Source organism: Neltuma alba, unplaced genomic scaffold (assembly GCF_004799145.2).
Source record: "Neltuma alba isolate B1F8T4 unplaced genomic scaffold, ASM479914v2 tig00011982_pilon, whole genome shotgun sequence".
Classification (NCBI taxonomy): Eukaryota; Viridiplantae; Streptophyta; class Magnoliopsida; order Fabales; family Fabaceae; genus Neltuma; species Neltuma alba.
In genome coordinates, this window is record NW_021636555.1 from 65,090 (window position 1) to 80,708 (window position 15,619).

Genomic DNA, 15,619 nt, shown 5'->3' on the forward strand with positions numbered 1-15,619 from the left:
GAATTTGATTACTCATTTTTCTTTTTATCATTTAATGTTTTGATAATAATTTTAAGGTTGAGGTCTATTTTTGTCCTCAAAATTTTTAGGAGCTATATCATCCAGAAGTATGTTTTAGAGGCAATGGCATTCTAGAAGTGTTAAAATAGGAGTAATATCGCTCTGCTTTGATAGATCCAAACAGTAAAATGATAGTGGACCAATTATGTTGATGTGGCAGGTACATATAGGATCCAGCTCAGATTTTTTTTTCCCACCTTAGATTTACAAGTAATGGTAGAAACAAATTAAACTAGACTTTCCACTTGATAGGCTAGGCTTGTCTTCTAAGAAATTGGCTTGAGCCTTATCTAAAGCTTGCGATAGCTTTTTTTTTCAGCCTAAACTTGATCTTGGCCACCATATTTTAAAAAACCTACAAATAGGCTAACATGCGGAGGCCCTCAAAATGCAAAAAATATGCATCTACAGAAAACAGGCCATAATAATATAAATAAAATCAAAATTATAATACACAATTCAAAGACAGCATACAAACTCATATAATCTAATTAATCAATAAGATAATACCAAATGCAAAAATAGAAGAATTTTGATCGCAATTACAATAATTTAGAGCAAATAAAAGTATAGCCATCAATGGCAAATCATCAAATTTTTAACATAATTTCTTTTTCTTGATCAAACAACTTCAAAAGAAAAAATCAAATATATAATATTATATCATAACACAATATCATAGCAGCTAGGTGTTGGGAGTGAACCAAAAAGCTAAAGACAGGGGGAAAAACCTGAGGGCAGAGTAAATTTTTTCCCTGCTTAAATAGCTGTGTTTAAAATTATAAATAATGCGTCATAAAAAATAGCAAAACGCATGGGTGCTGGTGAAGTTATCATCTTCTCACCTCACCCATAGGTGTTGAGTTTAATACCCATTTTTTTTACACAATTAAACATAAATACATAAAACTCATAACAGGCTCAACGGAGAATTCCGGAATAATTCTTCTTCTATTATTCAAATTGTCAAAAAAATACAAACCACAAATTCTATTGAAACAGGAAATATTGGGCCTTACAAACCACGGGTCCAAAGTAACAAGCCCAGCGAGATACTGAACAATAATCCTAAGTGTTAAATATAACACCAACAAGGTTAGATCTAATAAAAAGGACTAGTTTTTCATAACGTTACGAATTAATATTCGAACTCTTGTTGGAAGAGGTACCCATATTTAATATCCGACAATACAGGATACCTATACTTTAGAGGGAAAAAATTTAAATACAACAAAATATTTATAATTGACTAAGCACAAGTCTCAACATTTGGGCCTTCTTATAACTAAATCCTCAGTATGCTCCTTCCTCTCACTTTATTTATTGGGACCCATCTAGAACATCCATGGCCACTTGGTTAGAAAGTCGAAACTGCGTCAACTAGCTAGAGTTGATACTACCAGCAGATAGTTGCAGTTATATCTCCTTTCTTGTTCCCTTAAAAATTACTGTTGGAACTGGGATTTCGTTTGCATAGTTAAACAGCATTTGATTCAGATCAAAGAGAAGGTGATGACGACTGGGAAGAACACCCGAAGATAGACTGTGAACTATGTAGTGATAAATTGAGCATCGAAGACATCCACCTGACCACCTCCTTTGTTTGGAGCTGCCGTGGTTATTGCCTTTGCGGCTTTTCTATGTGGAAATTTTTTCAGTCAGTCTAAGCCAAGGCTTTGCAGCTTCAGTTGAGAGAGCTGGGCACTTCTGTTTCCTCGGCTACGTAGTGCTCTTTGTGATGCCCCCCACTAGTTTTAAATGTATGCGGTATTTGGAATGTTTGCTTTTGTTCTACGTAAAACTTCAATATATTCTGTATCTCATATTTATTACTCATCCAATTCTTAATATAGGATCTAATGATTAAGTTAATCTTGGTCCTAAATATAAAATCTATTTCTTATATTTATTATTTTTTCTAAATTTCACCTATTAATACTTCCTAAACTATAATCAGGTAGAAGAGGGAGGAAGGATATAAAAAAAAAATAATTATAGTGTTTCGAAAAAAACATGTCACATTTTTTATAATTGATTAACTTTCTTAATTTAATCAAATTAATTAAACATGTCTTACATTAAAGATCGGAGGAGTAAATTTTTTCCAATTCTGATACGGTATAAGTTATAATAATAATAGTTCAATATAAATAATCAAAGAAAAGGTATTCAAAAAATTAAAAATCAATATTTTGTTATAAACAACTAACTTATCTAATTTTTTAAATTTATATGAATAGTTAACTTATCTAATTTACATTCAAAATCGGAGAGCAATGCTTCCATTATAGTTAGCGTAAAATACAAGTTGATATTTACATGAGCGCATGCACTAGCAATTTCTATCAAGAGTACGTCTCCTCATGAATTTTTTTTTTTAACACTAAAAGGTATCTTCTTATTAAAGGTAATCCTATTCAATGTATTGTTGGATATTAAATATGAGTACTTCTCTTAATGAGAATTTAAACTTTAGTTTGTTATATTATGAGGACTAGTCTCTTTTGTTAGTAAGGATGGAAACAGGCCAGGCTCGACCAGGTTTGTTTTGGAGCCTATTAGCCTAAATCTGGCCTGTGGCCTGTTACAGGCTTGTTTTTCAGCCTGAACTTGGCCTGGCCTGAAGCCTGTTAAAAAACTTGTATTTTTAAAAAATTCAAATTACAATTATATTTTTTTTAAAAGCTAAGATTAAAAAAAAGTACATAATAATTAATTTTTTAGTCTTGTCTTTTATTTAAATTTTAGTATCATAAGTACTCTTTTAAATCTTAATTACAATTTACAAGGATGTTATTGAACACTAATTGTAATTATATGTTAAAATTTGGAATAAGACTACATTTAAGTACACACAAAAAATTAAAATTAAGACAAATAAATAAAGAGAAAAAACTACTAATTTTATAATGAATAAAAAGGGTATCATACTCAAATTAACGTAATACATAAGTTAATTAATTTATCATTCTTGGAACATAATTTTTCTTTCCTATTTTCTTTATATTTTTAAGATTTAAAGATCACATTATTTATTGATATTGTTATTTTAAATTATATTTTTGTCTTCATTTGTCAACTAAACTTCAAAATCTAAGAAAAGATTAAGCTATTAACTATATATTAAAATTAAAAAATAAATTAAAAGAATACATTAACAATAATATCATTAATTAATTTTTTATATATTATAATTATAGATTCTTAACAGGCCCAGATTGGCCTAACAGGCTTAATAGGTTTTTTAGAAAGCCTAAACCTGGCCTGTTTAGTTAAACAGGCCTTCAAACAGGCCTGAACCTGTCTCTTTCCGAAAACAAGCCAGACCAAATACAGGCCAGATTATAAGTTCTTGATAGGCCATTGACCTATTTTCACTCCTATCTGTTAGATCCAAGTTTGCTGGCATCTTATCATGAATTACTATTGTCTTCAACATTATTATATTCCACTTGGATGCCCACATTTTGAGAAGAATCCCACAAATACCGGCCCAAATATGATAGTCTGGCCCTGCTTCCGAAAATTCTTCTTCTCATATTTACTTCAACAAGGGCCAGCTCCTTGTTAATTGTATTGGGCCTTTCGTCTTTGAAATTATAGCCGCTCGATGCAAGAGATGTGTCATGTGTTATTAGGCCCTAACAATGCGTTGATGTGTTTTTGTTTTTGGTGTGATAAAAGAAATTAAAGATTCAAGACACGGGTCGGTTCCGCTTAAGTGAGGTTTCGAATTCAATTCTACATGGATGCAGAAAACTCCCGCTGGGAGACTCACCCACCATACCCAGGTGTGCGACGCGGGTCGGATCCGGACGTAGTCAAGACAAAACTCTGGTGAACCGGATGGAGAACCAAAAAAAAAAAAAGATTCAAGACACGAGACACAATAGGTTAGACGCTACTTCCTTCTCCGTCCAAACAATACCTGTCTGGTAATTTTACCCTATTAAATATATCCCACTTATCTTCTCTCTATAATAAATTTTCATTCATTATCTCTCATTCACTCTCTTTATGAATAAGGATACAATGCAAAAAACATGTATACATCTTACATATTTATTATTTTTAATCATTTTGAACCGCATAATTTTGATAGTTGTTTTTTATAATAAGGCAGGAAGGTAGTAATATTTCGGCCACTAAAGGCCTGACCTTTGAACCACCAAGACTTCTGTTCTCTCTCTTCATCTTCTGTAATTCTTTTTCATTTTCTTAAAATTCAGTTTTAAATTTTTTTTTAATTTGTTAAAATATTTGTACTTTTTTTTTTTGGGCTGGCGTATCATTATGCATGATTTATTGATTCAATATCTTAGCATCTTGATCTGATGTTATAAAATAATTTTTAAAATATTAGCACTGAGCATTACTAAGATCAATATATATTAATATATAATTACTTATGAAAAAAGATTGGCAACCAGCAAAGTCGGGTGGAATATCAAATCAGAAAATTCAGCTAATTACGATTCTTATGATTTAACTAATAAGACCAACTGCGGAACAGGTAACATAATAATTAAATTAAATTAAAATTATATACATTTATAATAATATATAGATGCCTGCTACTCACTTCAATATTAATGGCTTCAATCTTGATTAGTTTTTCCTCTGATCATCAATTAGTTTCTTTGTCTTTCAGTGTCATATAGGTCTTATAGCGATTCTCAAAATTTATGTGACCTTTATGTTTTTGAGGATTGACCCTTTTTGTAACTAAATCCTAGCTAGTTATGTTATGTCACGTTGGATGGGGGCCAAATTAAGCTGTCTCAGTAAATCAAGTGGAGTTGAAAATTGGCGAAGATGAACTCAAAAACCGAATATGGGATCCCACAGCATCAACTTTAGGTCTCTTTCCTCCAGTTGCTGCTTTGTCTCCAAGGAATAAATAAAAGTCTAAAGCGATGATGAACCGAATACTAAAAAGAGATTCCTGGACTGTCGCTACCCAGCCATAATTTTTCTGGTACAAAAACTGTGTAAAGATGAAAGCCAATAATCAAGTAATCTGCAAAGTGATTTTATCTAGAACATTCATGGTCACTTAGCTTGGTTAGAAAGTAGAAAACTGCATCAACTGGAGTTTATACCAGCAGATAGTTACAGTGTTTTATCAAGTAGATGTATCTCCTTTGTTTTAGAGCTAGTAATACACGGATTCAACCCTGCGAACCTAAAAAAAAAAAGCAGGTAAACCAACTCATTAATAAACAAATCTTTTTAACCCGTACAGTTAGGCCCGTAACTTATCACAGGTTAGCCTCCTAACATGTAGGCTGACCAGCATTTATTTTTTTATTTTTTAAAAATTATTATAATTATATTATTATATATAATATTCTGTCTAAAAAATTATCTCTATAATTTATTTGGTGTTTTCAATTAAATATTTTAAGAAAAAAACAAGAACCTTGTTATATTTTGTTGGATATTGAATAAGAAAACATATTAAAAGATATTTTTTTAAAAAAAAAAAAGTAAATAATTGTTGACAGACCAATCCACTTTGGTCGGTAAGCCAACCCATCTTCAAATAACACTTTCTAACCCGATCCATATAGGTTCAATCCATCATGGCCAACTCACAACCCATAAGTTGGCCTGTATTTCCATCTCCATATGTTTTTACCTTAAAGATTATTGTTGGAACTTGGTTTTCGCTTGCATAGTTAATTCAATAATGGAAGAGTCAGATCAAAGAAGGTGATGATGACTAGGAAGAAGAGCCGAAGGCAGGCTCTGAACCCTGCAGTGGGAAACTGAGCGTTAGAGATTAATTGAAGGTTCGATGAATTTATAATTGGTTATGAATATTGAATAGGGGCTTGAAAAAATCACAAAAAAACCTTTAAATATATAAAATTACTAAACAAACACTTGAATTAATAAAATTATTGCCAGAAACTGGATCTTATATATGAATTATACAATATTAAAGAAAAGTCCAAACTATCCCCTACTTGCTCTCTTTCTTCCATCTTATCTCTCCCCAGAAACTCCATGTGCTTACTCACATATATCACCATGTCGGCAAACGGGGTGTCTTTCTTTATCATACCCCTGCATGTAGGCGAGAACCCTTTCGAGCTCTTTGAACCCAAAGTCCTCCTCAACGGCGTCGTCTGCTCCGAACACCTTCCTCCATGCCAAGCATTTCAAGAGCGTGCTGAGCGAATCTCCCACCTTGAAGTACGAAATGCGGCTGCTTCCATTAGAGAAGTGACGAAGCTTTTCTTATTTGGTTCTGGGGATTCGTCTAGGTGGTCTTTGAATGGTGGGTTTTGGAGGGACATGTTGGGAGAAGGTGTATTAAGGGCGTAAAAAATGGATTGCAGGGGAGAATTATATTAAAAGAAATTATAAAACAACTTGAGAAGATCTTATTTTTATGAAACAAAGTATTGGGGAAAAAAAGAGGACAGGATTTTTCCTTAAGAAAAGGCCTACTCTTACTCTATAAACTATGAATTTGTTGGTTTTGTCAATGTAATTTTCAATTACAAGTCTAGGATAGAAAATAATAAGTGTTAAAAAGTCATTCATAATAACTTAAGTTTTAGTAGAAATTGACACTATCTTTCTAATTTAATTGTCAATGACAAATCTAGTATAGAAAATAACAAGTGTTGAATAACTATTCATAATAACTTAAGTTTCCATTAGTTTCGTAATTTAGTTGTCAATGACATATTTAATATGGAGAATAACAAGTTTTGAATAACTATTCACAATAACTTAAATTTTAGCAAAAACTGACATTATTTTCACAATTTAATTGTCAATGATAAGTTTAGTACGGGAAATAACAAATATTAAAAAGATATTCATATTAACTTAAGTTTTAACATAAATTAATTTTATTTTCACAATTTAGTTGTCAATAACAAATTTAATATAAAAAATAATAAGTGTTAAAAAGTTGTTCATATTAACTTAAACTTGATAAAATTCAAACCATCGAATTATATTTAAACCAATGTCAAAAATCAAAATAAAAAAAAATGCACAACTCATACTTTCTAGTCCCTTAAGTTATCCTTTTTGTGTTGCCCTTGAGGCTATTTTGAATTGAGGAATCATATTATAATTATAAATAAATTATAATAACATAATATACTATCTATACAGGTGGGTCTCAAATCTAAACGTAGCCTGACAAGAGTTTTTCACAATTCACGTCCATTTTCACTTTTTTTTTTTCTCCTTTTTTCCCCTTTCTCCCCCTGTAAATCGAAAGGAAATTGATATAAACTACTTTTATTTTCTTTTCTTTATCAAGGAACCCAGAACTGATTATAGCAGTAATCTAGTAGCACCTCAATGCCAGGCACTTGTTTCTATCATGCTTGCTACTGAGTCGTACAGAAATGCATTTACGGAGAGAAGGAGAGAAAGAGAAAAGGGAAAGAGACAAGCAGCAGGGCATTTTTGACTTTTTATTAATATTTTATAATTCATATTTTAAACCTGATTTTTTATAACAATTCTATTAATTTAAATGTTTTTTTCTAGGGACTTTGAGATTGACCATAGATAATGTAGTTAATTACAACTTAGTGCTTAAGTCTTAAGAATGCCCCACCTTTCCCTTTTACTTTTTCCTCTTTCCTTGATAAGCAGTGAGATTGATAAAGAGAAAGCATACTCCTTTTGTCCTATTTATATATAGGTCCATTTATAAGGCACTGAGAGAAATTTTTTATATGGATATACAATTTTACCCTTCATTTATTATTGTGTTAATTTTGTTTATATGAGGTATAATATATATTAAATAGGGATAAAATTGAAAAGTCATTAAATTTTAAATGAGCTTTAATGAAGTTTAAGATTTTTCTTGGTCTGTGTGAAACATGCTGGAAATGTCTTATAAATAGGATTATTGAGGAGTATCTACAAGAAACAATGGATTCTGAAGCTCTGCTACCAAAATACATGCTGCCTCCCCACCGCTAAAGAAAACGCACCGTTTAATTAATTAAAAACAAAACCTCAGCCATTGGTTTAGTTAATAATGATGAAGGTTAATTCACTAAACTAAACGGTGCATTGAGAAATAAATGAATGACATGGTTAGGATGATGCTTGTTTATTAGCTTATGTTATGGCCGATTATGGGCTCGTTTGGATTAACTTATAAGTAATTTTTTAAATGTAATTTACAGAATACAAGGTAAGTATGTGAAGAGAGTTTTGTCTCAATTTACGTGAACTTGTTTAAAAGCCTGTTTTGAATGAAACTTCAAACAAACCCTATGATGTTATAAGTTATGCCATTATTTAGGGGTAAAGCATGTTTATTACTTTATATTTTAATAATATTAGAATAATGATCTAAGGGTGGGGGAGAAATTCTGAGAAGATCCCAGTCATTTTATTACTTACTGCCCGCATGTAATTATAAATAGTTCGTTCGTACGCGTCAAGATTATTCGTGCAAGAGGAATTTTTGATTCGTTTTTTCAGGTGTTCTTCGTTGCAATTGTTGAGCACGTAGTGATACATCCTTCATATTCTCATTTATATATATAGATATACATATATATATCGACAATTTAATTCAATCCAAGTAAAATGATAACATAAAAACTTAATTTGAGAAAATCCCAAATAAACCAAAGGAAAAAGCCGGTCCAAAACACTTAAACTTGAAAAATACACCCTTCATGTTCCTCGAGAGCCCATTAGGAATTGCATCAATAATGTGATTTTCTAACCAAATTTAGGAGAACCAATTTCAGCAAGTGCACCATTAATCTTTTTAATATTTGAAAGATATTGATTGATTTAAACCTTCTTGCTTCGCCATGCATGGCTTCTAAAGATTTGATTAATATAAAATCATCCTTTTTGTTTCTAATCAAGAATATACAATCAAAGACTAGTCTCTTTTGAGGCATAGAGATCAAACAAGTGGACAATTACTGCTCTCTCAAAATGGTCTTTTTCATACACGTAGTTAAATATCAAATGCTAGAGAAATCCAACTATATATAAATATATATCTATATATATCCAATGAACTGTTCCAATTAAATGACCTTATTGGTAATATGGATTTCTAATTTTAACCATCCTCAATGGTAATATGATATCCCGATTGGTGAAATGGACATTGAGATCTTAATTAATTTGACTTTTTTTTACCAGCAATTAATTAATTAATTTGACTGGCCTGTGACCTTTGCATCACTCTTTGAATTAAGGCCAATCCCTATGCATATGTGTATGTGCATTTATTCAGGGCTCTATTTAATAATGGCTTCTAGCAATTTGTGTGTGTGTGTGTGTGTGTGTAAACGTTGTTTTAATATTTTTATTGAAAATTCATCATAATTTTTTTAGATTAAAGAGGAAAAGTAAACATGCTTGTGGCTTGAAGTCCTTACTAGATCAAGAGAAGCACACAATTAAACATCTTTGGCTAGCCATGATTGCATCGATAGATGATTACTATTATTTGCTTGGGAGAAGCAATTTAAAAGCTTTTTTTCTTTTTTTTGGTGTGGTTACGGTGGCAGAAATATACACATCGATTAAATTTATTTATTTAGTATCATTTACGGGGAATAATTTGAAGAATGATGTTTTTTTTTTTACTCTTTTATTTCTCTCTTTCCAAATGCTTCAAATTATACTATATCATTTTGTGTCAGCTGATTCAGACTCAAACGATAGTGAAACAATGTTATTGCTTCATCCTAAATATAAAACTTAATTAACTAAATTATGAAAATTAAAAAATTGGTTAAGTAGATTATTTCTCATTATTATTGAAAAAACTGTTGTGTATCACTTTTCCTAAAATACCCTACATTTAGTGAGAGTATTAAAAAAACTATTAAAAATTGAAAGCCCATATTCTATAATTTTTTCTTTTGGCCCAAGAAATTAAATACTTTTAAATTTTACGCAAATTTGAGTATTTACGGTCTTTACTAGATTCAAAAAGGTTGGGCGTCAGATGTCAGAAAGCAAAAAATTTATAGAGCCAGCTAGTTATTAGATTGAAAACACTGATGGACCAAGTTAACATAGAATTTGAACCCTACCTTGCTTATGTTTATTAAGGACCAAGCCAACATAGAATTTAAATCCTATCTTGCATATGTTTATTAAAGACCAAGTTAACGTAGAATTTGAATCCTACCTTGCATATGTTTATAGTAAACACAAAATGGAGATATGCACGAAGCAGGTGATAGCTAGGGCATAGCCTTGCTAATAATTGACTCTCCCTTTTCAAGGTCCTTCTCTGCTTCCTCTTGTCTATTGGGTAGTACGATGCCCAGCCATGCATAGCAAGTGGAATCAGAGAAGCCAGCCAACAGAGGACAGGGATCCATGTGACGTATACAGGTAAGTAACAACCAACAGGAGAATAAAACGACAACATCATCAAAGCAGCTGCTGATATGAGAATGAAAGTGGAGCTCTTTCTGCAAGTCTTCCGTAGCAGAAGGCCGTTCTAGATTAAAGCGATGCCAAATGGGAGTGCGCCGGCGACCATGCGCATCTCGGCGGTTTTAACGACTGAGCTATCAGAGACGACGAGGCCTACTCCCATGGGAATGGCAAGACCCAGTAAAAGCTTCACCAGATCCTGCTTATCCATGATCTCCATTACGTCCAGGGAACTTACTTGAGTCCCTTCCAATTGTCTTTTCAGCTAGCAGATGGTATCTCTTTTCTTCTGTTGTGTGCGATATCTGTGGGTTGGAGTGGCGATAAGTTAGTGGGGAGAATGGTGATGGAGTGTTTTCATATCCAAAGGAGACCTCTGAAGCAGATAAGTTCAGTCGATGTGGATAAGGATCCAATTTAACATTCGATTTTCACTTGCATGTCCTTCAGTCATTAAAGAAAAAACACACACACACACACAAGGAGATGGCAGCCGAACCTTGGCGTAAAATATTAGGCTTGGTTGAATTGAAGAAACAAACAAGAGATGCAAAACTAGGCAAAAAATGGCTATGTCACCGAACTCCTTAGATATTCTTGGATCCATAATTATGACCTTCATTATGGTTTAAGTTTAATTAATCACATGATTATATGAATCAACATCGTTATCGTTGCCGTCGCGACTAAGAAATGTTGATGATGATCTCATGGGCAGGTGAATGGGCCCACCTCCATTCATCACACCTTCAAATTTTTAATTATTATTTCCCAAATAATTAATGTGTGAAGTCAGCTTATTAATTTAGTTATGTAGGTTCTGTTCAGAAAAGTCAACACATGTTTGCAAAAAGTGTTTTTCTTTTCCCTTCCTTACATTGTTTTCTCCTCTTCCTGCTTGACAGTTCGTTGTGGAAAGATTTGAAGAATTGCAGAATGCCTCTTCTGCTCATGTACGGAGAGAAGGATACTAAATTTAAGAAAATTACTGGGGCAATGATCAACACAATGTGCTCACGGCAGGAAAAATGCAACAATATTCATGAAGTGGTTGAGGTTCCCATCACTGGGCATGCTGTCCATCTGGAGAACCCTCTTTCAATCATTTCTGCCTTGAGACACTTAATGACCAGGTTATCAATGTTGAATTAAGTTGTCAAATTTGGGAAGATCAGAACACCATGTGACGTCTTGTATTATGTACTACAAAGAAGAGTTACTAATGCAAGATAAGCCAAGCTATTCAAAAATTGATGCGTAAACATTTTAGCCGGACTTGCACGTGACAAAATTTGTGTTTATAGATGGACTAATTCGTATTGAGAGATTCCTCAAATATGAATTAGTCAACAAAATTTGACATCAGATGCTTGGGACAAAAGAAAAGGATTTTATTAACCTAAGTTTGTCGGACTTGCCCGAATATATATACAATACAGCGTTAAATCATGCAAGTGCCAAGTGATCAGGATTCCGAGGATACTGGGGGTGATTGTACGAAATGGAAAATAGTCAAACTTTTATTTCAAAGGTTTATCACACACACGCACATATTCTAATTTAGAATAAGTTTCAATAATTTGAATTTGAATTTCAATTCATTGAATTGTCGAGTCTAATTACAATTATTGGAATTTCTCAGCTGTAATTATTTTAACTGGATTTATCTGCAAACATTTTAATTTAGTTGTTGTTGCATTTTTATTGTTTTATATTCTTAACATTTTTAAGTATTGTCATAAAAGCTCTAAACACTAAATTTTATTTGTTTAATTTATAAAAATAATATAAATATTAAATTATTTATTAGATTAATTATTTTGAATTTATATAAATGATTACATAAAAACGTCGGCCAGTCATGTTCAGTTAATTTGAGTGAAAACGCTAATCCAAAACATTTTAGCCAGACTAACATGTGACAAAATTTATGTTTATAGATGGACTGATTCGTATTGAGAGATTCCTCAAATATGAATTAGTCAACAAAATTTGGCATCAGATGCTTGTGACAAAAAATAATGATTTTACTAAAACTAAGTTTATCGGGCTTGCCTAAATATACAATACAGCGTTAAATCATGCAAATGATCAGGATTCCGGGGATATTATTGGTGATTGTACGAAATGGAAAATAGTCAAATTTAGTATTTCAATGGTTTATCTCATATGTGTGTGTGTGTATTCTAATTTAGAATAAGTTTGCAATAATTTGAATTTTAATTTCAATTCATTGAACTCTCAACTCTAATCAGAATTATTGGATTTTCACAGCTGTAATTATTTTAACTGGATTTATCTGCAAACAGTTTAATTTTGTTATTGTTGGATTTTTATTGTTTTATATTCTTAACATTTTTAAGTATTGTCATAAAAGTTCTAAACACGAAATTTTATTTGTTTAACTTATAAAAATAATATAAATATTAAATTATTTATTATATTAATTATTTTGAATTTATATAAATGCTTACATAAAAACGTCAGCCAGTCACATTCGGTCAATTTGAATGAAAAGGCTAGTCCAGAACATTTAAAACTTGAAAAATACATCCGTCGTGTGCCTCGAAAAGCCCATCAGGAATTGCATCAATAATGTGATTTTCCAACGAAATATAGGAGAACCAATTTCAGCAAGCGCACCATTAATCTTTTTAATATTTGAAAGATATTGATTGATGTAAACCTTTCTCGCTTCGCCATGGATTCTAAAGATTTGATCAATATATAATCATCCTTTTTTTTTTTGTAATCAAGAATATACAATCAAAGACTAGTCTCTTTTGGGGCATAAAGATCAAACAAGTGGACATTGACTGCTCTCTCGAAAAGGTCTTTTTCATACGCATTGTTAAATATCGAATGCTCAAGAAATCCAACAATATATGTCTAATGAACTGTGCCAATCAAATGATCTTATTGGTAATGGATTTCTAGTTTATGTACAAAGGATACAATGGTGAAAGATGACCCAAGGACCTTCATACAACACTTTCTTGTAGTGACTTTCCCACTGGTCATTACTGGTAAAACATATCACGAAATATAGGGCTTGCTTGGTTTTTTGTTTTGAAAACAATTTTTCATTTTTAAAAAACAAAAAAAATCAAAAAGCTTGTTTGGTAATTTGTTTTCAATTGATTGTTTTTAAAAACAAAAAACAGTAACATATTTTTAAAAACTGAAAAACCAAAATAATTTTGACATGTTTTGTTTTTGTTTTTGTGTTTTTTATTTTTTGTTTTGAAAAATTTGGAGAAATCTTCTCCTTTTTTTTTTATTTACTATCCACTACTTATCATTATCAGTGATAACTATCATTTACCAAATATGATTTTCTATATTTTTTTTTCAAACATGATTTTTTAAAATTATTATCCAAACAAATTCTTTTGTTTTTTGTTTTTAAAACTTGTTCTAAGAAACAATTTTATAAAACTGTTATGAGAACAAGAAAACAAAGAACAAAAACAAACAAGCCCATAGTTATTAGGAAAACTCCCTTTAGTTTTCGATTCTTTGAACGGTTAATATCAGTCAAAGTTGCAGTCATCCAAATGTGAACCAACTTACTAGTTAAGCACACAATTAAACATCTTTGGCTGGCTATGATTGTAGCGATAGATAACTACTAATATTTGCTTGAGAGAAGCAATTGAAAGCTTTTTTTTTTTTTTTGTAGTTGGAAGAAATATACACAGCGATCACATTTATTTATTTAATATCGTTCACAGGGAATCATATGAAGAATAATGTATATTTTGTTTACTCTTTTATTTAATTTCTCTCTCTTTCTTTTTTTTTAATTACAAGCAGATATCAGACTAAATTAAGCAAGCAAACTTCCTAGCCGTATAGCATCTCTCTTATCCGACTAGAGCAAACATTCCATTTTGCGTGAAGGCGTATTCATAACCACCATGTCTACCAGCATGTCCCAAGCTTCTGCAGCCAATAAATCAGCGACTTTGTTAGCTTCTCGGTCACAGAGCACTACATCCGTCCTCCAATCTCTCGCAAGTAGCTGTTGGATTTCTCCTAGCGTGACAGCATCTTGATGTTCTACTGGGAAAGAGACCTGAAGAGTTTGTATCATCTCTCTCTTTCTAAATGCTTCAAATTATACATCTATACCACATCATTTTGTGTCAACTGATTCAGATTCAAAGGAAAGTGAAAATTAGTTGAGTAGATTGTTTCTCATTATTATTGGAAAAATGTTGGGTATTACTTTTCTTAAAATACCCTACATTTAGTGAGAGTATCCGAAAAATATTAAAAATTGAAAGTTCATATTCTATAATTTTTTTGGCCAAAAAAAAAATACTTCTAAAATTTACACAAATTTAATTATCTACGATCTTTACTAGATCCAAAAAGGCTGGGTATCAGATGTCAGAAAGCAAGAAATTTACAAAGCCAGCCAGTTAATAGATTGAAAACTCTGATGGAGCAAGTAAACACAGAATTTGAATCCTACCTTGCATATGCTTATTAAAGGCCAAGCAGCGGCATTAATTCAAAGTTTGTTTGAAATTTAATGATCTGATGGACATAAATTATTCGTGAGCTTGATATATATGGATTTATATAGCTAAGAAACTAAAAAACCCTCGCATGATTTGGTAAAAAATAAAGAAAAAAGAACAACTCGTAGAATTATATATGCATGAGTTGCACATCAATTTTGGGGATAGAATCTCAGCCGCCAGAAAGCCATTCTTTTTTACTGTTTCCTTTTTGTCTTTTTCCGAACGCATCAGTCGGACGAAACAAGACAATGGCATCAAAGCCGAACTCGTACAGAAATTGAGGATACAAGGTTTTAATATCCAAATGACAGTAAATATAACTAAAGGCTAAAAGGATTAAAAGGGTGTTTAAATGGAAATCAAACCATAGTTTTATAAGTGTTTTTATAGTTTACGAAGTAAATATGTAGAAAAATTTGTCTCGTTTTATAAAAAAAGTACTTCTGAAACTTTAGTTTGAAAGTTACCAATACTCTCTGAAGCTTATCTTTGCATTAGTAAAAGAATTATTCTCTCTCTCTCTCCCATCAACCCCACCCCTCCCTCCCAGACCTTTATACTACTCTTCATACCGACATTCATATGCGTACGATCCTGCTCCTGACCTTTTA

At 31.7% G+C, this 15,619-nt stretch overlaps 1 protein-coding gene across 1 annotated transcript in view; it reads left to right on the top strand.

Moving 5' to 3' along the window:
* The window catches only part of LOC114720406 (protein PHYLLO, chloroplastic-like), a 51,614-nt gene extending 39,894 nt beyond the window's left edge, over positions 1–11,720 (top strand). The window contains exon 28 of the mRNA XM_028906052.1: positions 11,382–11,720. Within this exon, the coding sequence (XP_028761885.1) occupies positions 11,382–11,628 (247 nt within the window). The 3' untranslated portion in view covers positions 11,629–11,720. The remainder of the gene's footprint in view (positions 1–11,381) is intronic.
* Positions 11,721–15,619: the final 3,899 nt, after the last annotated feature.